General features: G+C 36.9%; 3 protein-coding genes across 3 annotated transcripts; all 3 read right to left on the bottom strand.

Moving 5' to 3' along the window:
* Positions 1–1,176: 1,176 nt before the first annotated feature.
* Positions 1,177–5,958, bottom strand: LOC106921840 (organic solute transporter subunit alpha-like). Its single transcript, XM_014993795.2, has 8 exons — positions 5,877–5,958; positions 5,519–5,670; positions 5,296–5,369; positions 3,784–3,942; positions 3,489–3,600; positions 3,223–3,369; positions 2,321–2,426; positions 1,177–2,216 (listed from the first exon to the last, which is right to left on the bottom strand). The coding sequence occupies exons 1-8, from the start codon at positions 5,953–5,955 to the stop codon at positions 2,056–2,058; spliced, it is 990 nt and encodes a 329-aa protein (XP_014849281.2). The 5' UTR covers positions 5,956–5,958; the 3' UTR covers positions 1,177–2,055.
* A 2,278-nt stretch (positions 5,959–8,236) lies between these two features.
* On the bottom strand, positions 8,237–16,388 carry LOC106921835 (palmitoyltransferase ZDHHC20-B-like). Its single transcript, XM_014993781.2, has 13 exons — positions 15,885–16,388; positions 14,639–14,671; positions 14,426–14,520; positions 13,829–13,949; positions 12,598–12,667; positions 11,717–11,749; positions 11,436–11,556; positions 11,077–11,209; positions 10,832–10,958; positions 10,428–10,514; positions 10,262–10,341; positions 9,429–9,475; positions 8,237–9,346 (listed from the first exon to the last, which is right to left on the bottom strand). Exons 1-12 carry the CDS (start codon positions 16,000–16,002, stop codon positions 9,432–9,434), a joined length of 1,062 nt encoding a protein of 353 aa, XP_014849267.2. The 5' UTR covers positions 16,003–16,388; the 3' UTR covers positions 8,237–9,346; positions 9,429–9,431.
* A 2,235-nt stretch (positions 16,389–18,623) lies between these two features.
* On the bottom strand, positions 18,624–22,398 carry LOC106921850 (choline-phosphate cytidylyltransferase B-like). The gene is made up of 8 exons (XM_014993823.2): positions 21,995–22,398; positions 21,117–21,216; positions 20,718–20,834; positions 19,995–20,146; positions 19,790–19,868; positions 19,561–19,703; positions 19,286–19,474; positions 18,624–18,953 (listed from the first exon to the last, which is right to left on the bottom strand). Exons 1-8 carry the CDS (start codon positions 22,094–22,096, stop codon positions 18,753–18,755), a joined length of 1,083 nt encoding a protein of 360 aa, XP_014849309.1. The 5' UTR covers positions 22,097–22,398; the 3' UTR covers positions 18,624–18,752.
* Between the last annotated feature and the right edge of the window lie 1,458 nt (positions 22,399–23,856).

Below are 23,856 nucleotides of genomic sequence, written 5' to 3'. Positions count from 1 at the left end.
TCATACATAATCATACTCTGAAAAAAAGAAAAATTAAATCAAATGTACATTTGTTAAATGCAAAAATATTTAATCTACAGAAAAGTTGTGTTTACAATTATTAAAAATGGGGAAATAGTTTGCATTTGACCTACTGTAAGTTTCTTGCAAGTTCATTGACTGTACATGTTGCCTAAATAAAGGCATAACTCTGAACTAAATCCAGATATGTATATAACTTTAAATTTATTAAAACAAAGGGGCAAACAGAATAAAATAAAACAATTTATTTTGATTTTAAAATGGATATTTACTGGAGGAAAAGAAATATACTAGATTTTAACAAAAGGTTTTGAGGTCAAACTCATGCGACCTCTTGTGGTTGTATTGGGAACAACATGTGGCACAGTTTGCAAGTAAAGGGTCCCAAAATAAAGCTGCTGTCTCATCCACATGTTCTGCCACGCCTTTATGAGCCTGTGTAAGTGGGTCAGCAGTCCTTGAACAAATCTGTCTGCTGTTTCTTTGCATGATTCTGTACATGCTTGAGAGCAGAACGTACGTATGTATATTTGTCAATTGAACTCAAATGTTAATTTATTTCAAAAAGTGAAACTCGAATTTCATACAATCATCACAGTGATGTTTCAAGTATTTTTTCGTCTGATATTTATGGCTTGCTGTTAATAAAAATCCAACATTTATGTGCTCAGAAAATTAGATTACATAAATCCAAAAAAAATAGTCTTGTTACTCAAAAGTCATGGCCTGCAATAGGGAAGACAATCGAATTGATACTTGTCCAGTAAACAGTCCCTGACTCTGTCTTTATGGAACGAAAGCCACAAAAGGTCAATGAAAAAGAAGCTGGCAGGTTTCAGAGTACATCAAAGTTAAGTTAGGAGAAAGAAAAAAGCATGGCAGAAATAGCTGTAGAAGCAATAATGATTATTATTGCTTCTACAGTCCACACAGTCCATAAGCCGTGGATTGTGTTAAAACAGGACTTGAAGAGACACCACCCAAGATGTATCCAAGACCTGGCCTAAAACTGTTGCCTTAAAATCAGAGGCAAAATAACAGAAAAATATTGAAATGTATCACTGATTTGATTCTTTAAGAGTTTCACATTTTTGGAACTAAATCAGCCTTTTAATGATGCACCTGCAAATGATGCAATGCAGCGAGGGAAACAGATGTGAGAAACTTTAAGCTTTAATGAACAAATAAAATAAAATAAAAAAAGTTTTTCAGTACGTTTCCCACTTTGATACAAAATTAGTCGCCATTTTAGATCAGACCTCATAGTCGCATCTTCTTACTGATGCTCAGACACATAACTAAATATAAATACATTTTAGATAAGTAATCTTTATTCAAATGTAAACCCAAACGTCGTCCGTTTATGAACTTCAAATAAAGACTTCAATATCACTTAATAATTATCTGAGAGAAATTTACATAAGAAGGGATAAGGCAAAAGAATCCAGTAGATCAATATGATTGGCCAAAATACTTTTCCCACTTTTAATGGGTGTTTTTGACATGAGTGAGATGGCTTTTTGCCCTGGGCAGCATGTCCTGGGGGAGGCAACATTCACCGTGAAGTCATAAAGTGAGCTGCCCACGAAACAAGTTATTTGTAAAATTCGAGACTAAATACAAAAACAAAATTTTTAGTTGGTCTGATAAATTAGTGACTGAAAAGTTACTGTTTTTTTTTTTTTTAGAGTAGTGATATTTGGGTAGTGGGTTTGTGTTTGGCTGTAGGGGGGGAGACTCAAACATACTCAGAAGTAAACATTCCCCATTTAGCACAGTCGTCAGGACTTTGTCCTGGGTCCATATATTGTAATTATGAAGAAAGAAAATTCCATCACCTAAATACAAAGATAATAAACTACAAACAATTCACTTTGAAAAGTGCCCTGTAAGTTGTTTTTAAAATTACTCGATAAATAATAAGCACCCTGTCCTTAAACATCATAAGGTAAAATATGTAAATATCTAATTTTCTAACTTATACACCTCCTATATTCATGTCAGACACGGGCGCTGACATTCCGCCTTCCTCTTTCAAACGTCGTGCTCCTCCAGAGCAGCCTTCAGGGCCGCCTTGTCGTTCTGCTCATTGTCGTGCTCCTCAGAGGGAAGTGGGTCATACAATCTGCGGTACAAAGACCGGGTGAAGAGGCTGATGATGAACATCTCCATAATCAGTATCTGCTGACTCAACACTGCAGGGACCACACAGAAAAGTCACACAACGAGAAAAAGACGTGACACAAGTTGCAATGTTTCAGCTGAAGTCGCTGAAAACCATTTAGATTTTGTCTCTTACTGGATCCGCGAGCATAAGAGGAGAGGGGAGGGGCGCAGGCGATGCATCCGTTCAAGGCCAGGATGTTGATGATGGACGTCTGGAGCTGACACAGGACAAGTGTGAGCTGAAAGGAGCATAAATAATTCACCTGATGTCCATGCCCGTGGAGTCACAATATTTACAGTGTTGTAGCTCTTGAAATTGATACGGTGTCAGGCAAAACTATTTGTACCCCTGTCTTCCACTTGTGGCCATATAACAATGTAGTAATCGATGAGGAAGAATGCCAGAAATTGATATTATGGTCTACATATGCTACTAATATTGCATCCCCAAGATGAAACATGAAGGTGGCAGCGTAATGCTGTGGAGATGGTTTCCTTACAGCTAGTCTGAGTTGACTGTAAGATGGGTGGAGCTAAAATCAGAGTAATCCTGTGAGAAACGTTGTTATGGATTAGAAAAGGGTTGGGTGTGGGGTGCAGGGTCACCTCCCAGCATGAGGGTGACCCTTCAATAGACTTAGAGCTCCAGTTGAATGTTTTAGATCAATATATGTATTAGAATAATCAAGTCAAACCCAGAAATGTTCTATTTCTGGGGATAGCCTTAAAATTGTGTGCTTACAGACATTCTCCATCAAATCCAATGAGTTTGAGCTTTACAATGAAAGTTAGCACCTGAAGTGCTTCAAGTACTAAATATTTTGCAAATCCCAAAAATGTCGGTTTTTTATGGAACATACACTCAATTTTAACGTAACTTTTTTTGGATTATCTTACAGAAACATGTCAGCGTTGGAAACACATTTCATTCTCTACCAAAAACAACAAAACTAAACGTTTTAAAAATATTAAACCCGCATTTTTTTCGACTTTATTACAAAATATGCATTCCATAAATCTGAAGAAGTGACTCACTTGGTACAGAGCATACTTGGGAATAATTTTCAGACTGCGCATTAGGATTTTGGTGTTCATGAAGACGATACCAATAGGCCAAATGGAGATGACGAGGAGAACACCAACGAATGGGTTGATCCAAATCATTGCTGAATTGATTTTTAGCTAAAAAAAAACAAACAAAAAAAAACACACACACAAATGAAAGAACATCCTTAAGTGTTCACTTGTTTCTCTTCTCTTTCTTTATTTTTTGTGTGAAGAGAATCGATTCAAACTCTTACGTTGGTTAGGTGAAAGGTGCCGTTCATCCAGAGAATAACAGAAAGGACAGAGAAAACTGTTTTTAGGACTGCATACTGCATAGATCCCAGCTTCATCAGGAATAACATCCCCCTAAGCAAATGCAATGCAAAGAAAAACCAAGATTATTGTTTACAGTAACGACATATTGCCCAATACAGAAAGAACAGTTACTCTGAAAGAAACAAATAACTAGAAAAAATACTTAAATTAACAAAGGCTGGACATAACGTAAGTAACAATAAGAAGGAGCAAAGGGGAAAAAAGTAAGAGTACCGTGACACGGGGACTCGAGGTAAGCAGGCGCAGCAGCAACAGCAGGGTCCTGTGTTGATCCTGAAGGTTTTCCCAGAAAATCGTTGTAGAAAATCTCTCATGCCTCCAAGCTCCTCAATCAGCAGAACCAGAACCTTGTACACCACAACTGCAAAATAGCTACAAAAAGAGTCCATTTAGCAACTGATGCATAACTAAAGTCAGAATTGACTTGCTTTCTGCATCCAAGCAGCACACGAGGTCAAAGTGAAAACAGGTATAAATGAAACTTCCCTCACTAAGCTTTTTCAAAGAAAATAAACATTTTACTAACTAATTCATCAAATACGTCTTTTTCTGAACAGAGGTAAAATGTACAAAAATCGTGACTATTTTTGCCTGTTCTAGTGCATGTTAATTCACCTGCACCTTCTGAGACGTACTTCATCTTTGTTGTTAAATATTTTGTTTTAGTACTTAATGCACGCAGATCAAGGATGGAAATACAGCCCTACGGATACAGCCACAGTTAAAAGTTCCATTTAGAAAAATGATTGCATCTCTTCTGGTCATGCAAAAATTAACATACTCATAAACCATCAAACCACAATAAATCTCTTGAAAAATAATTGTCTTCAACAACATAGCAGTATCTGTCAACAAATCCTGCCATGTTTAAATTTAAAGACTTGTGCAAGAAAAAGTGGTTGAAATCTTGAGAGACAAAATCTACTAAACACAAACATTGTTCAGTTTATGAAAAAAAAAACATTATTTTGCTCTACTAATTATATCCACTGGCTTTGATTCAAGCTGAATCATATGTTTTTTATAGAAGAGGCAAGAGAAACTTTCTGTTCTCCATGCAGGTTGAGCTTTGATCTTTGAGTGTAATGGTCCATCAAGCAGTTAAAATTACACTCTGAACTCCAGGTGAGGTTTCGTGACTTTTATATTTATTGCTCTGCGGCCATTCACCCCAGGCAGTCTTCTAGCAACAAACACAGGCGCCAACCTTGGTATGCTACAGGAATGCAGATTGTATATGTTGCTGAAACTGCTCTCCTTCAACTGTTGTGTAAAGGATTATAGTAAAACTTAGGTAGAAGGGATAGTGACAAATCTAGATCTTAAGTGAGTGTCATGTCGTAGAAATTTTATGAAAATAAGACGAGTTGCGTTCTAACTTCCATCCGGTGGATCTGGGATCCATGTGGGAACACAACAAGTGAAAAGAGAGCTCCAAACTGGCGTGTCCACATTTTGAATTCTTTGTGCTAATTTAGTGCTTATGACTCTGGCTAAAAAGTGATCTGTGTTGAGAAATGTAAACATTAAGTTTTGTTTTTTTTAAACCTATTTGAGGCCCATCTGCGACTACCTGCCTTTCTTGATATGAGTTGTATTTAACCAGCCCAAGTGGGCCCCATTACAAGAGTCCAATTTTGAACAAAGGCCCACTTCTTGGCCTGAATGGTCTCATATGGGACCTTCGTGACCATGCTGGGTCGAAGGAATGGAAAGAAAACACACCAGTTTGATGTCATGTCTGTGATCATAATGGCTCGGGGAATCCACATCCCACAGCAGGCCATGGTGGCGACGACCTGAGACACAAAAAAATATAGAAACACACACAGATGTGTCACACACGATCCGCATTACTTTAATGTGTTGGTTTTGTGTTCTGTTTTTCATGCTTCAGGTCAAAAAGTGTCCGGTATTCAGTTATTGTATGTGTGTCCTTAATGCTTACTGGTGAAGCACCGCTTATACAGATAATGCTTATCTTCTTGGGATAAGGCAGCTTTTTGTAAATGTACACACACTGCTCCAGGTACAGCAGCAGGGTAAGTAAGGACATGAAGGAGAGCATGGAGTAGAGGCAAAGCCCAAACGTTTCTAGCTCTGGTGTGGAGAAACAGAGAAACAAGACAAGCAGAAGGAGATTGGATTATTTATCAGTGGACAGTAAATGGGCAAGATAAGTCAGTACTTTCAGAGTTAGAGACTAATAAAGGCCAACGTTCAGTTACGAGTTCATACCATTAGCTCACACTGATTGATAAGAAAACATAATCAGCAAGCAGGATGTTGTCATGCGGATCACTTACGCATTATGATGTCCAGAGCCAGTGGAGCCTCCAACCGTAGACACGCCGGATCAACGGTGATGTTCAATTCTTTGTCCATGGTGGCCAGATGCTCTTCCTAAAAACTTCTATTAAATGACTGCAGCTTGGAATAGAACCAGGGGTAAAAATAAAACAAAAAAAAACAACAAAACAAAAAAAAAAAAACGTAAGAGGCGATCCGCTGCTCCTTTCACATTGCAAGTAGATTCTGGTTACAGAAACAACCTTGCCTTTTACACGTCAGGCATGTGCGATGAAATGAAGGAGGACGACCAACAGCTCACAGGTTAGCGTAAAAACACCAGTTACCGTTGCTTATTCATTCACAGTCTTGAGTCATAGTAATTAGGGAAACATCAAGGACAGGGGGTTAGTGAATAGGGAGAGACGGAGCATTAAAAAGGAGGACTGGACTTTGAGTGGGTGTGTTAATTCCTCAGCTGAAAACATAAAAGGAGTATAAAGACATAAAAGCAATTTTCTCCAGCATTTTACAACTCACGTTTATTACGCCACAATAATTTGGAGTCACATTTTGTCCACACTTTTCAATAAAAGATTAAGTTTAAATTAAGCAGCATTCTTAAGAGTTCCAGTAAATATGAGCGATGGGATTGCAAAAGTGTTTAGAGAAACAAACAAACAAAAAAAAACATTTTAGCCTTTTCCCATTACATTTGTAAGCACAGCAATAATGGGAGCTGATTATTGTAAAATCTTGGATAATGTGTAAACTGTTATTCTACTTGCTATTTGCAGCTGTTGTCAAAAGAACAGTATTGAGTGACACTGGGGCCATTCACCTGATCTGGTTGTTAAGTTTGTCCTGTTAATAACTCTCCGTGTACCTTTTTTCTGGAGGAAAGGTCAGTTTAACACACCTTGCCTGTGAGAATTGTGAATGCTTATATGTTTTAAATAAGTTATCGATTAAATTTTTACTTAAAGCTAAGGTCCAGATTAAAGAGCAATCAGGTTTTGTGTGAACCTGTGAGGAAGTGGGACGCACCACTTTGGACAAATCACAATCAAGGGAAAACCTGCTGATGCCAAAACTATTACAATAGTCCAATGGTGATGGAACAAAGAAATAAATAATTATCTCAAAGTCCTGGAAATAGACACAAGGACCTGACATTAAACCTTAGATTTTTTTTTTAATGGTGTGACTAAGATAGTTTCAACATGTCTACAAAAACCATTAGCAGCCTGGTTTAGCAGGTGATTAAATTAAAGTTTGTGTTAAGAGTAGGGCAGTGATCCTGCAACAATATTTACCAAAGGCAGCTTCCAATGGCAATGACATCCAAGGAAGTTGGGTAGTTGTGTGATGGGTTTCAAAAAATAAAGATGCAAAATTGTGTAAAAAGTGTACCTTTACTATACAGTTTTAGGTACTAGATATACCCAACACATGCTTAGTCCTTCATACCAGTTGTATGTTAATTGTAAGTAAAGGTTAAAACAACTTTGAGACCAGTGAACATCAACTAAAGTAGATCCAATTTAATATTTTTAAAAACAAATCTCGCCATAAATTGCAAATAATTCACCTTTTGTCTCACTAGTACAATTTATAGGCAGTTGCTTAGAAATGTTTGTCCAGTCAGCCATTATAGCACTTTTCAACCTCAACACAAAGCAATAAGAAAAAAAAAAGTTTGTAAAACAACAAAATATGTATGTAAAATAATAAAATACCTGAAAAAATGGCAAAGAACAATGTCAACCCCCCAAAAAAATTGCACAAGAAAAATACCATAAATGAATTGGCATGATAAAAATATATTACCTCTGATGAGAGCTAAATCTTGACACTCTGTTATCTTCAGATCTCCACATAATCAAACATCCCATAATTGAACATCAACCATCAGATGAAGTGAATTCAGTTGCAAGTTTGAGGAAGTAAACTTTCTAAAAAAAAATTTTAAAAAGTTATTTTTAATTTAAGTGTCAAATCGCTCAAAAATCAATACCTTAACTGAAAGTCAAAATTAAGTAAAATGCTACTTTGGTTGCCAGGTTGGTGAATTTCAATATGGATTAAAAAAAAAATCATCATCTGCCATAGTTCTTGTGCAAAGTCATAATGAAAAACAATTGAATACACAGATTAAAAAAAGAAATAATAGTTTATCCGTTAGGTAATTCTTGTTAATCTTGGATCACAGATGTCATGAAACGCACACACACACACACAAAAAAAAAAAAACCTACTCAGTCACCTGAGGAAGGGCAGTCACTTTGTCTGACTGGGATGTCAATAACCTCGGCTGCGTCGCTGTGATAAAGATCTGAAGACGTCAGACTCTCACTATGAAGAATGACACCTTAAATGTGCTTTAATAAGATTTATTGTTACAAGTCCAAATTATTGTCGCATCAACAGTTGGTGCAATAAAAAAAGCAGTTATTTACAAATTTAAATACATTAGCAGCTGAAGCAAACAAATTGTGCTTTAAATATTCAGTCAGTGAAGTTAGACATAAACATCAAAAAGCAATCTACAAATCAATTATTAGTCAAAGCCCATAAGGAGCTGTGCATCATTACCACTAAAAGGAATGTACTCGTGAAAAAAGGACCGGCAGGACGGAGTGGAATATAATTGTTTACACGCTCGAGGTATAAAAATCTTTCTTCATCTGTCCCTACTGGTTTTGATTCAAGGACACCTTGAACCAAACGCTCCTGACCTTTCACCAAATTTAATTGTGCCTTAGTATTTTCCCTTGCTTTGTGCTTTCAAATAAATAAACGTTGCACTATAAAAACATGAAAACAAACAGTGGAATGAAAAGTTGTAGTCACATCAATCACCTTGCAGCACAACGAGGTCATGCTGCTGAAATCATTCAAATGTTCCTGGGTTTGGCTTTTGCATTTTCAACCATCATGAGTGCTTCTTCACCACTTAGGAAGAAGAAAACGTATGAAATGTGTAAACAAGACAGGGTTTTAAATATTTCCAAACATGTTGTAAACTAAAACCATCCGACCGTGTTTGGAGTGAAACATTTATAACGCGTGACAGACACAGATGACGTTAGAGTCTCTTATCATTCAAAACTTGTAAATCAAATCATACTTTAGTGGCTCTACGAAAAGATCCTGATTGAAGCCTTAGCGTTGAATCGTTTGGTTAATACTGAGAGAAGATGATCCTCTTGATGAAATGTGTGCTGGTTACTATGTGCAGGTAGTGAAAACGTACACTAGCTCTCAGAGATTTGTTTAAGATTAAACCATTAATAAAAAATAAAGTCTTTTAGCCGATACAAAGACATCTCTGACAAGCTTCAGACTGTTGCAGTCTACAAAGTTGCTGTAGAGAGTTCGTTGTCATGACAACAGTATTGTTTTTGGTGCCACGGATGGTCCTGGAGGTATTGATGTTCCTCGTTTAAGGCAATGCCCCTGATATAATTACAGAGGAGTGTGTGACCTGCAGGGGAGTGAGGCAGAATATAGGTTAACACAGCAGGAGAACAAAACACCTTGAAAGGCTAAAAAGTATCAACCTGTACCTGTTAAGGCTCACTGTCCATTGTCACGGCAACCATCTGACCTCCATCTGAAACAAAGGCATTAAAAGCAGATATGTTCAGCTTTTTTGACCCATTTTTGTTCTGCATGTGGACTTGTTTTTACAATTATAAATTCTCTCATGATGATTAATCATTTCACCATTAAAAATTTACATTTAGCATTTAATCTAAATTACAAAACAAAAACAGTGGCTTTATTTAATGGCTTTTAATTGTCCAATAACTAAATGGATGTTGGTTACAAACTCCCAAAAAAAAGAGTAATAATAGCCGTCCATTAATCTTGTTTGTCGACACCCATAGCAGCTCAGGTTATTTAATTTATTTAAATTGAGTTGTGTGGTTGTACTACAATAATGTGGTCAGCTAAGTTGATCAAAACAAACTAGAAAAACCTGAAACTAAAGTAAAAAGAGAAAGATAGAGAAGTATGAAGCCTCACTTTTTACTCATCAGACAAAAATTAAATCGAAACAGCAGTTTTCCTCCCTGTTCTCAGATGTGGCCATTTATAAATCAGACATGTTTTGTCCAGCAGTGATGCAGAAAAACTAGGCCTTACATTTGTTAAAACTAGAGTCCTGTTAAAAGCACATTAAAATTCAAACTTCTCCTCATGTATAAACATCAAGCTCCATCCTACATTAGAGATCTGATTGTTCAACATGTAACAAATGTAGCAGAATTACAAATTATTTGTTTTGCAAATATGAAAGCAGGTGCAAAAAAGTGGCAAAGTGGAAGATTGACCTGAAGTTGAATAAAAAAAAACAAACAAATGTAATCAAAAAAACCAAAAAAGAGACACATACCAGTTTTCTCTTTGCTTTTGCCCTCTGTGTGAGGCTCATCATCAGCAACCATAGAAAGGTTGGTCTCTCCAGCAACAGGACTGTGATTAAATTCACAACAGAGATTAGAACAATTGTCAAAAGGAAAAAGATCAAAATCTGAATATCAGGGGAAAAAAATACAAACATTTTTCCGTTCTGTTGGAGGACACTGTTTGCTTGTTCAGGATCTATGTGCACCAGTCTGGTGACAAAGGAATGGCCGTCTCCCTGACTGAGGAACATAAAAAAAAAGAGAAAAAGTATTAAAAAAAAGTTGATTTCTGATCACAAATAAGAAAGGTACCTCTAAGAAAACATTAAAACAATGTAAATGAAGCAAACATTCTGAAAAAATGTTTTAAATCAAGAAAAGCTTCATGTTGGCTGTTGCCAACAAATGTTGACCTACAGCTGAATTTTCTACGTTTAATACCAAACTGTGACAAATGTGCTTATAGTGGACAGGAAATAAGATAAGCCGTGGAAGAACTTAATTTAAGCCCAAACGTTTCATTTTTTCTTCATTGTGTAATACTGTAATAGGCTGACCTGGAGAAAACTGGAAAAATCCAGTACTTTGCCTCTTCTCCAAACACGTCAGCGATATTTCTTTTAATGCCAAGGGAGAAGCCATTTTTGTCTGGACCATTTGCAAAAACAGGAGCTCTGAAAGCCTCTGGAAAAAAAACAAAAAAACAAAAAAAAAATAACATTTTTCTTATTCAGTCAGTGATGAATATTTAAGGAAGGATCAAGAAGATGAATGAAAGCAAAGCACTGGTTTATATTTTTACCTATAGTGGTTCTGTTCTTCCCCACAAGCCACATGTGATAGCTATAAAGTGACACTATGCTAATGAAGAAGAGGGCTGCCACAAAAAACAGGAACAAGATGTGGAACTTGGCGTGTGTGTCAGGGAGCTGTTTCTGAAAGAGGAGAGGACAAAAAGAAAACGGTGTGAGAAACTTCACTTGTGCAACTTTTTCATGTTTAAAATTTCTCTAGTAATGTTTTTGAATTCCTAATATTATATCTTTAATAGAAACATTGCTACACGATCCATCCACAAAAGAACAGCCCATCAGTTTGATGAACAACTAGAGCAGAAGTGAATTGCTAAATGGGTATTTTAGAGGAAGCTTCTCTACTCACTGTCCAGAATTTGACGAAGTACTGCACAACAGTTGCACAAATAACAGCACAGTAGAGCGTTGCATAGGCCAAGAACAGAATGAAGAACTTGTAATTTGAGAACCCAACACAGTTATTCACCCTGAAAAAAAACAAAATCAGTGACAAGTTGGAGAAAACCAGCAGCTTAGAATGGATTTATATTTTTATATGTTTATTTTTCCACATTTAATAACATGTTTGAAAGATAAAATGTAAAAAAAAGAAAAAAAAGAAATGCATCTGTTGAATCAAAGCCTCACCAGGGGCAGTGATGGTCCATTTTCAGCACACACCTTGACAAATGGAAATATAGAAAAACAGAACGATATGAGCATTGAAAAAAGAAAAAACAATCCAACTTAAATATTTCTTCTACTCATTAATTACAATAAGGATATATAAAAAGAATAATCAAAGAAGAGCAAAATAAAATATCACAGAAGGTTTCAAGTACACAATCAGCTGTTGAAACATATTTATCGTCTCAACCTAACAATATATATATATATTTTTTCCAACAGGTTAATTTACATTGAGGCTCTTTTTTTTTTTACATTATTTGATGTCAGATACTCAGAACCGAATCGTTGGAGAGTGTTTGCCTTATGAAGAACTATAACAGAAACATTTGACAAAATTAAGTTTTGCAACTTTAACAGTGTGTGAGAATGACAATGTTTTGTTGTTTACAGATACAAAAAAGAAACAATAAACAATCAATTAGCAACATGTGTTGATTCACAAATTTGAATTTGTAAATTCAATTCTTTTGAAGTTACAAAAATATGAGTTTCTTCCAGATGAGTTCATTATAATTAAGTTCAAAGAGTAATTTTCCTAATTACGTTGGAGAATCTCAAACTCCAACATAAATATCGATACACAGTCCTGTTGAAGGTGAAGGCCATAGCATTAGATTTAAATAACCTAGGTTCATACAAGGACTTGTCAGGTCTGGAAAGATGTTGAGCTTTGAAATGTAAAAATCGGTAGGAACCCTGAATGACAACATATTCACATCAGTTCTTCTCAAAATTAAAAAAAAAAAAAAAAAAAAAAAAACATTAAAAATGAGCTAACTTGAAACACACTTTTTCGGATGAATCAAAAACAAACCTGTACATTTAAAGGAAAGACTCACTTTTCACACGATGAGCAGTGGTGGCAGCGGTCAGGTTTGATAACTTGACAGAAGTTACAGTATCTGATGGCTATTCGGAGACAAACACAAGCAGGATAATGTCAGCCTGATGAAATAGTGAACGTTAGTAAGCTGATAAAATATTATGTAATTGAAATTCTTGTATCATTTAAGTCTAACAATTGCTAAGTGCTTTTTTTATTTTCTTTTTCAGTGCTGTAAAACTCAGCAGGAGGAATGACATGTGACTAAACTACTCAGGCGCACGTCCACAGAGAAAACAAGGTGCACTGGAGTCCAATTAACCCTCCGACGTTTCCGTAAACAAAGGAAACTCGTGAGATATTCAAAAAAAGAGGAACATCTTGCAGTCTGCATGAGCTGCACTCGTACCCTAAACAGGAAGACAAGATGTGGCAATGGGTGCTTGCCATTTCATCTGTTTTACTATGTATTGTGTGCACAATTCTTAGCCAAGTGATTATTTTGACTATCATTATTTTTAGGCATATTTTCTGACTCCAGGCTGGATAAACTTGGCGACTTTTAAGCATAGCGGCTGATGTGTATCTGTGTAATAAGAGAGGATGACCTAAGGAGGTCTATACCCTACAAATACTTGTGGATAGTTACTAGGCAGCTGTTTTCTCCCTTTAGAGAAATAGAAAAAGAGAGATTTAACTGACTTAAAAAAATACATAAGAAATAACCAAAAGTCTCTCAATTCTTCAGATTGTTCTCAGATCATGTCTCAATATCTTCGCAATAAAACGTTTCTATACTGATCGAGAAGCTGCCTGACTCCATGAATGGAAGGGGGGCTGTATCGGTGACTGAATTTACTGTATTTTAAGAGTCAGAAATATTTATTGGAAAGTTTTGAACTATTTACAATCACTCAACCAGGTAAAAATAAAGTAAGATAGGAAAATGTATGTCTTTCACTTAGTTGCATAATAATTTTGCAAAAATAATGGTAGCCCAGTAATATTGCACGTTCTCTTCTAAAGAATGCCAAAACCCCACTTTTACTTTCTGAAACATTCATGTTTGTGGTTTGTTGAGATTTTGAATTCACCAAAATATTCAAAAAATAATCTGAAAAATTAAGTCTGATCTAACAATTAAGCCCATAGTTTATGTCGGGGGAACTGCTTTCTTCCTCTATTAACAGCACTGATAGCCAGCAAACACCAAAACACAATCAGCTGTGAAGAAAGGAGAGTCTCACCTCCCCCGGCAGTGCATGTGTACACGGGTAGATTCCTGGCCACTTTCTTCAGGATCTCTTGCTGCACTTCAGCTCGCTGCTCCTTCTCGTACAGTTCCTTCTCCGCTCGGGGCAGCGCAAACTAACATCCAGACAAAGCAGGAGTCGGGAGAGTGAGCGACACGTTGCGATTTGCAAAATTATTCAAACCACGTGGACCTTTCCAAATCTAGTTAAATAGGAATCTCAAAAGTGAGATGTGTGTTTGTATTCAGATACACCGGGTCAATATTATTTAGATAACCTTTTTTTTTTTTTATGCAATTAACAGAGAATCAAGCTTTAAGTGTGCATAGAGTGCATGAAGAGTTTACTTCAGTATTTTCCATAAACTCTGACCAGTTTCCTCGTCACTTTCCAAACATCTCAGCTGGTTTTATACTGACAATAGATCACACGAAGATGGTCGACTGTCGTTTGCTGTTTTGGTGACTTCTGAAGGCAATTGGCCACAAAATAGTTTATTTAGATGTACCAGAGTGAAGCTGCTGATTACAAAAACACACCACACTTTCAGGTTTTCATCTGCAAATATATAGAGAATGATCGTTTGCTTACTGCTGTTGAAGGGCTGGCTGGTTTGGACCAGATCGTTTTCCAGTAGGACCATATGAACATGGCAAAGAAAATGTGAAAGATGACCAAATAGCTGACTGTTGAGGGAAATAAAATGATTTATTCTTGGTTATCTTTGATATAATGCCACCAATAAAACATGTGGCATTAATAAACAGACTGAACATGTCTGTGTGTGTGTGTGGGTGCACTTACTTCGTTCCGCATTATTTGTTTTGGGGATTGTATCTATACAAGACAGGACAAAATATAATGTCAGAGAGTGTGAATGGATGCTATTGGAAATGCATGAATTCATCTCGCACACAGACACAGCCTCCTCTCTCGCGCCATGCGGCTGCAGCCTGGCACGGGCAGCAGTGGCCCACCCATCACAGGCCGCTTTGTCTAAAGACCACGGATGCCCCGATCTGACCACAGCTGGTAGATCTACGCTTATAAATGCATAACTTATAGATTGTTTCTTTTTTCTTTTCTTTTTCTTTTCTTTTTGTATGGTATAGGAGTTCCTAAAAACATAAATAAATAAAAATGTGCTGAAATAAAGCTGGGAAAATTAATAAGAACTAGAAAAACAAATTTCAGTATTAGGCCCACTGTAAAACTTGTTTTATCTATGGGATGGCAGATAATTTTCTAAATCTTAGAAGGGACATTAAAATGACTTTAACAGTAACAAATGAAAAAAAAAAACATCATATGGGGAAAACATTATGAATTGTAGATTCAAATCACTTAAAAAATAATTTAGAAAAAAATCTGCAAATGTTAAAAAGCAAGAAAGCAAATAACATGTAATTTTTATTATCTGCCATGGTGTAAACTCAAATAGCGCCTGGCTTTGTGTTTTAGAATTTTAGTCAGGGGAAAAAAAGCTATAAAAGACAAAAACAATAAAATATAAAATCTTTAAAATGTTTAACTGAACTAATATCTATCCAACTATATGAAAATAAACTTAAATAATTAAATGAGACAAAAAATCTTATATATAAAAGTTAGTCCTTTGTAAAATGTTATAAAGTGAAAAAAGGACAGCTAAATATAAAGACAATTTCAAAATAAGAAAAAATAAGGAAAAACAATGACTAAAAGTGATCGACTTAATATGTAATGTTGCACGGTAATTTGAAACTATTTTTAAGTTCCTTATCAATAGGTCAAAATGTCCCCGTTATACCAAAGTTAGTTACATTTCCGCTAGAGTTACACGCATATTTTCGAGTTGATCATTAGTTTCACAGAGTAAAATCGGCGTTTTATCATCTCGCTGACCTTTTATTGCTGTTCCTCCTAACCCTGTCTGACAGACGTACACGCAGTCTGATTGTAAATCTCAATTCAACCCGTTCATCAAAGTTGAAAACCCTGAAACAGTCAAACATTCGCACATATCCGACCCGAAGGCGGCTAAACACTCAACAACATGTAGCTTACTTACACACACAGAGTTCCACGACATAGGCATAATAGGACCAGGCGACAACCAGGTTAATAAACAGAACAGGTACCCAATTTAGAGCCCGTTTACAGCACCTCAGCGCATGAGAAGGGGCCATCTTTAATCCGTGTACCTGACGGTGACGTCATAGTTGAGATTTTATATGCTCTGGTCAGAGACGCAACAAGAGCAAGATGACTCACTTCAGAACAAATCGATGGCTTACTCAAAGAGAATATAAGCTCAAGATGGTTCACTCCTTCACAGATTCCGCGATATGACAGATGGAAAGCGTTTGTTTTGTGTTTTTTTTTTTTTCATATGCGTTTCAATCTCAAAATCAATGAAGGAACAACGGAAGAAATCATATTACGTGGATTTTCTGTATTATTTGTGTTTTTTGTAAGCTTCTTAGAGTTTCACTACCTCTTCCCCCCTCCCCACCCAAAAAACAGTAAATGTTGAACCATTTAAAGAGAAGTAATGTAATTTTTTTAATTAAATATCACTTGTTCCTATTTAATACCAAGCAACCAAAGATGTTCAATACTGAAGCTTCATGTGTATTGGGACAGTAATGCAGTCCTGAGTTCGACTCCCAGCCTGGGTACCTTTGCTGCATGTCTTTGTCTGCCTGTTTACTTGCAAATAAAGACTAATTGACCCTGGAAAAACATATATTTAGTATTTTCCATAGCACACACACACACATTCAACTGCAAATGATTTACAAGACTTGGAGCTCAACCAGAACCTAAATTTGTTTGGATGTAATGATCATGTGGATACACCATTCACTCAATTTATTAATAAAAAAGTGTCCTGATATCTAAAAAATGAACAGCTTTGGTTTGTTATTGTAACAAATTATGAGGCATGTATAAAAGTGTTATTTTTTTATGTATGTCTTCTATGTAGAAAAATGTAATTAAGAAATTGTATGCATAAATTAACCAGCATGCAGGCTGCATCAATATTATAATATACTCGAAATTAATGGTAATAAAAACATTGTTTTGCTAAAACTTTCAGTGTCATTGTTATTATTCAGTTTCACTGGTAAATAATATGTAATGCAGAGCCTAATCATGGAAACCAGTGGTTCCCAACCCTTGTCCTCCTCAGGGGTCATCCTCCAGCTAGTTTTAGATGTCTCCCACTCCAACACAACTGATTCAGATGATTGCATTGCCTGTTATAGTTTGCCATTGCTGCAGGAGCTTGTTAATAACTGCCATGTGTGCAGCTTCTAGGAAACACCTAAGAAAAATGATAGTGGGCCTTCAGGACTCCTGATAAACATTATCTGTTAATGCTGATTTCACTTCAGAATCTGAGAAGTTTTTATATCAGTTAATATTCATATCTGTTGGTATTACAGCTTTTAAAACATGTACTTTCTTTGGAATGCAATGCTAGCTTTAATATTTAGCCACCCCTAAACACCTAAAACTTAGTCATTATTGTAGTATATGGAACTTCCGAAAGAGGTTTATTCCAATTTTTAACCTATTTTTTGTTATGTGAGACAAAAACTGTGGCTAAGGTGGAAGGAAAAAGTTGCATTCTATCTTATGGCCAGCAGGTGGTTGCAGTAAAACGTTCAGAGGAGCAGTTTTATGTCTTTTCCAGGCACATAGTGCCAGCACAATCAAGTAACTATGTCAACTTCAGTTATTAAAGAATTTTATATATGTCGAATGTGACACCTTGAATTTGGGCCTTTGTCGCTATAAAAACTTCTGCTCCTTCTGAAACTTCTCCTTCAGAAAGTCATCACAACAGCGCCCTCTATTAACCCTTTAGCAACGTTTTTGCCAGCTTTTCACAGAGAAGCAGCTGCTTTAATGAGTTCAGAAGGTTCTATCAGGTGTTTCCTAATTGCTGCTGGCAAGTCTGAAGGATCAGGATGGAGGAGTCTTTGGGAGGGGTGCTCTGTGAGGCGGACGATTGGAAGCATGCATGAAAGAATCAAGGCAGCACTCCAGGTATGATTGTGATGAGGGAATAACAACATGATGTAAGGCTAAAAAAAAAAGTCAATTCACATAATACTGCCAGTTTAAGCTGGACCCATTGAGTTGCAAGTTTAATAATAATAAAGAAAAGATGAAGAATACATTTATTTTTAATACTGCATATTGTCAAAATGTCAATTCTATTAAAAAAAAGTTGCAAGACCTTTCCAAGGAAGAGGATATCATGTATTTTCCAGACACATATGAAAATATATCAATATAGCAAACACAACTTCAAAGAAATTTGACTTTCTGCACTGAAATTGGCCTATCTGTTTAAGAAGCTCATTCTTTCTGATGCTCTGCCTTCAGCACGGCATCACAACAATGTTCCTTTAAGCTATTTTCAACAGTTCTTAGAAGCCTTGGACTGAGAAATAGTTCATATGATAAGGTCAGCAGCTAGAGGTCTGGTGGAGCTGTGTGGGGAAGGCATGAAGGAGGGGTGCTCTGTGAGTCATAGCTCAGCTCCAAGGAAGAGGTATGTGGAAATGGCTTTGTATGAGCAAGAGTTTAAGCACCCCCGAATGGCTGCCACAGTAGAGTTTTCTCAAATATGCATGGAAGAATTAAATTCAGGTATGTTTATGATGAGGGAGTAACATTATAACATGATATAAAACTCAAAAAAAGTCAATTTTACATAATATCCCTCCTTTAAGTCGCCAGTAAACATCAAAGATGAATGACAAAAGGCAAACAAATCCAAGTAGGCAAAAAATGGCATTTTTGTTTGGTTTTTATTATGTACAATATAATCTCACTTCCCATTTAGCACACTTATAATAAATTAAGGGACTCAATCTGTACACATTCCACGTTTGAGACACAGTATGTCCCAGGATAATAACTAATATCCAGAGGCCGCTTTGACAGAAGAGCGGTTCCTCTTTTTGGGAGAAGATGGGGAGGAAGGGGGTGAGGCAGAGGACGGGAGTGAGTCAGGTGAAACTGAACGTCTTCTGGTCGGACTGCTGTGGGGCGATCCGCGGGGCGAGGAGTAGGGAGACAGGGCCTGGAGCATGCGGCCGCTGCGCTCCTGGATGGCATGCTAAAAGAGGAAAAAACAGAATTAATTTTTTCCTCTTTCAGATGTTAATCTGCATTTCAGAGGACATTGATGTATATCTTTAGACCCCAGCAGAGCTTGATTGTGTGAATTGAGCTATTATCCCTTGTGATTAAAATATTTCTTTTTAATCAACCTAACACGGCTGCTTGATTTCAAAACCCCGTACTTTCCTTAGAGTCTGAATTTCAAATGAAACCAAGTTTAGCTCAGAAGTCAGAAATGTGCCTAAATCTTTTGCAGCACTGTTGTTACCAGATATTTTCTCCCCAGACATTTTGTGTGACTTTTGATCTAAAACACAGAAAACTTACCCATGTACTATCAGGTCCAAAAAGCTCCAGGAAGTTGCCAATGAATTCCCGTGACTTCTCCTCCCATTTGTGGATCAGATCCTGGCTCTTCTCCTCCACCCTGTTCACAAAGTGCTTTGACTTTTCCTCCACCGTTCGCACAGTCTCTTTCATCTTATCCACCTGATTCTGAAGACGATACTTATTCTCCTGCCAGGAAAGAAAAGCTTGTGTTCATTTTTTTATGGTATTGCCATATGATCTAATGTGAAAGATTTTTTAAATTATTTTTTTACCTTAATAAACCCCACGTTGAGTTCACGGGCTGTGTAACCTCTCTGCAGGTTGCGGCGGACGTAGATGTCATAGTCCCGGACAATTCGGGTGATCACATCAGAGGTGGAGATACCCTCTGTCCTCTGAGTGGCCACAAACATTCCTGATGTGAATAAGAAAATTCTGTATTTTAGTTCAGTGACAAAAGTAACTGCACAACTTGCAACGATAGCATTGATTTCTTTCTACCTGCTTCCTTGATGTCCTTATAAACGTCCTCTGACCCAGCAGATGTGTAAGGAATGTCATCATGGGCCACAAAGTCAATCTATCAGTGGGAGAAGGGAGTGTTTGGACTTCTTAAGCTCATATATCTTTATGATATGACTTGGTGTGTTTCTGTGCGACTGTCTGATACTATAATAGTATTCCCTGCCACAGCACAAACTTTGACCTTGTGTTTCTTGAGGAACTCTGGGGTAAGTGTCCAAGGAGCATCTCGCACCACCTCGTCAACGTAACGACAGTGCCTGAGAGCTTCGTAGCGCTCGTCCTCTGTCATTACAGTGTAGCCTTTCAACTTGTGGGTGAGTTCATCACTGCACACTAGTCACAAAAAGAAATGCATTTAGTGTCTTAAATTAAAACTGCAAAAGATATAAACTGGTGTTAAAATAAATTAATAATTGGAAATTTGACTAAGCTTCATTTCTTTAGATTGGGATTTATGGTGAAAACAAATAACATCAAATACTTTGATGTATTTTACTGGGATTTTGAAGTGAGAGATCAACATAAGAAGGAGCCTAATTATGAAATAGACATGTTCATGTTTAGAAAACTCCATGAAGTGTTTAACAATATCCAAACTTCTGAACATATCATGGAAAACTGCTGTTCAGAATAGTTTCCATCCAAACAAACAAAAAGTTAATGTCGCAAGAATCACTGAGTCGCAATTTTATATGTGCAAATCTGTTAAAGTGTTAACTGAGTGGCTGAAACCTACAATTAGATGTCCGATATTCCTTCCATTTCACAATTATGCACTCCTTCGTGTAAGTCTATCACATCAAATCCCAATAAAATACCCTTACGTCTTAGATTGTAAATGCACGAATATAAAAACCTTCAAGAGGTACATTTTATATCCTCCAAATAAAATCCTAGTCTTCACCTCCAACTATCAGGTAAGTATTTGGGAAAACATTTTTGGCTTGCATCAGGGCCCGAGCGTGTCCCGAATGGAAGAGATCAAAGATGCCATCAGCATACACTCTCACCGGCCGTTGAGCTGCAAAAAAGCAACATGGAGGCATGAACCTTCACATTGTGAGCAGAAACTGAGATAAAACTTTCAGACTCTCCTTTCTTTCTCTTCCACTCGTATATCATGATCAATTATTGCAGCACAGATAGAATCCACTGATACTGACGTCCATATCTAGATTTGTAAATCAATAAAATTACAGCATTAAACAGTTTGTTGCTTTCCCTTACGTCTTGCTTCCACTATCAAGTGCTACTTGAATTTTGGTTTCAAGACATCAGTTTTCAACAAAAATACAAATCTAACCTGGGGTTCCCTTCCGTGCTTGAGCAATAGTCAGCTTTTCATGTGGGATCTCTGTCTCATAACCAGTTTGTCTTGCAAACGGTGCTGGTTCCCGCAGAGCCTGAGGACACAGAGATGATATGAAATATGATATAAATGCTCGTTGTTTTAGATGGTAGTTATCTTGCTGCACGTCATACCAAACATGCATTTCCTAAGTTTCAAGCATGCCTATCTGGAATAAGAAGGAGGAGCAGTTACTAAGAAAGAACAGAGTGAAGGGGCAGAAAAGGGATAGAAAATGTTCTGCAAACTGGCAGGTTAGGACTTGCCTCTACTGCTGACGTTAAAGAAAAAACCCTCAAATTTAAATCCAGATAAACTTTTATAGTATCTCCAGGACAATCCTCAATCTCTCTCCCAAAGCAACACATTTCTACTCCCTGTTTCTGTCTGCCATGAACTTTGTGTTGTGAGCAGGTACACACATACACACCTTTATCAGTTGTGATGTAAGATACACTTTGAACCTCTGCTCCGGTTCAAATATACTGGGTGTAGAGTCAGTATAAACATGTTTCCACACGTGCTAGATAAATCCTCAAATTTTATATTATAGAACACAAAAATACATGCATGCAAGGACTTTTCTGACAACAATAAAACGTGACAAAATAAAATAACTTCACCAGTTTATTTCAATTATTTGTTTCACATTCCTTAAAGTTATTGTGGCTACGACATTTTATTTTAAAAATTCAAGTCAAATAGCAACACATATGTCTATATATATATATATATATATATATATGTATCTTATACTGAAAGCTATTCACATGAACACTGGTCATTTTTAGTTGTTAGGCATAAAAAAAGTTTGATTTCATGACTAAATCTACCTTGCGTGGGCCTCCTCCTCCTCCTCCTCTTCCTCTGCGGTTCTGTGGAGTCTCCCTGTGCTGGTTGTTGTTGCTGCTTCGGCCTCGTCTCCTTCTAGCCATTGCTGATCTTCTGCTGTGAATTCACCTGCTGCTCCTCTCTGCCGGTCTGACTAGTCAGCATGGGAGATTTCTGAGCCTGTGCGTCTTTTTAAGTTTACATCCCATCGGTCTGTCTGACCCCGATGACGAGAGAACCGTGTGAGCAAAGTTCATGCCTCTCTGCTGAAGGTATTCGGAAATGTAGAGTGTGTTTGCGATCAATACAGATATGTCTTCCTCTGACAGAAAGTTTTTTTCTTTTCCTGTGTGTGTAGTGTCACTTTGTACAAGCTGTTTAAGACTTTTTAATATCTGGGTAATGCAATCCTTGTAAAAGTCAAAGTCTTAGAATATTTTCCACATTTAAGGGCCAGCACAAAAATGCATAATTGTGAAGTAGAATTAATATTATAATCAATAGTAGCATGTTTTACTTAGTGAATTGAGTTACTGTTATAAATTAACCTTTGTAATTTATTGAATATGACAGTATTTGCCTTCCAAAGTCCCCTTCTTTATTATAGTCTCAGTTTAATGCAAATGTTCTTCATAAGGGACACACCAGGAAGGTTGGAAATTAAGGTGCAGAGAAGTTTAAAGTAATAAATCAATGTTCAGTCTCACTAACCACTAGCAACCACTAGCCAGGTTGGTTTAGTTACAAGGTTGGGTCCTACATAGACCTGGAGCTTGAGGATGTTACAGAGGGTATGAGCTGTGATTGTGTTTGTTTGGACAGAGATTGCCTCCGGATTCTAATGAAGCTACTTTTCCTTTTTAGGGATCAAAGTTCTGAGTCCTTCAGTAAACACTGTTTACACTCTGGATTTCTCCTTCCTAAAACATTCATGCAGCAGTTCATCAACCTGATGCACTCACTCGTTTTTGGACTTCCTCCTTCTGCAGGTTTATGATTCTGGAATTTGGGTGAAACCTTTCGTCCGTATCGTAGAACTTTCTAGTCTTGATATTAGTGGGTTCTATCGTTTCTTTTGAACAGCTGGTTGTGTCGGTGCTCTGCTAAATTGGCCCCAGTTTCATTGAACATTTATCCATGGTCTCCATGAGTGCTCTCAGTGTATTGTTGATATAATAAAGTCCCAAGCCGTCTTACATCCATGTTTGGTGTAGAGTCATATCAATTCAGCTGGGGCACGTCTTTGTTTTTATAGTCTTGTGATCTATACTGACAAGTCATTCAACTGGTAGCTGGTGTTTGGCATGTCTGGTGTTGCTACCACTTCCCTTTCGGGACCTGCTCATAAATCCGTCTTAGAACTCATCCATTTCAAAGAAGTGAGTGGGATGTGTGCTTAGAAACAACTACAGGCTAGGGGATCTCCAAAGGGAGATTTTCAAGAAAAACAGGAATCCTTAAAGAATTTGTAAAGCAGGGAAACTACAAATACTAACACCACAACACATGTTGGAAATAACGTACTTTTTTCATGTTATTTTGACATTACGTGTTAGGTTTTGAACGTGGGTGGGTAAAGAAGTGGTACATTACCAAGTGTGCCGTTCATAAGTGATTCATTTTTGCTACCCCACATTAAATCATTCCTTCTGAAGGACAAGGAAAGGATTGGCACACCTTAAAGGCGTCATTCAGTTTTTCAAGCAAGTTTAACCTGTAATTGCCAGTACTGTAGCAAATTGTGAGACAATTCTTACATTAATTAAATACAGTATAATATTGGTATAGTGAAGCTCTGTCTTTTGGACAGCCCCTATAATTTTCAGTTTCATTTTTGGCTTCGTATAAAATCTGTTTTATAAAT

This window comes from Poecilia mexicana, unplaced genomic scaffold, assembly GCF_051168715.1.
Source record: "Poecilia mexicana isolate PSO_F unplaced genomic scaffold, ASM5116871v1 scaffold_14, whole genome shotgun sequence".
Lineage (NCBI taxonomy): Eukaryota > Metazoa > Chordata > Actinopteri > Cyprinodontiformes > Poeciliidae > Poecilia > Poecilia mexicana.
The sequence above is the reverse complement of the archived record's forward strand: the minus strand, read 5'-3'. Positions and strand labels throughout refer to the sequence as shown.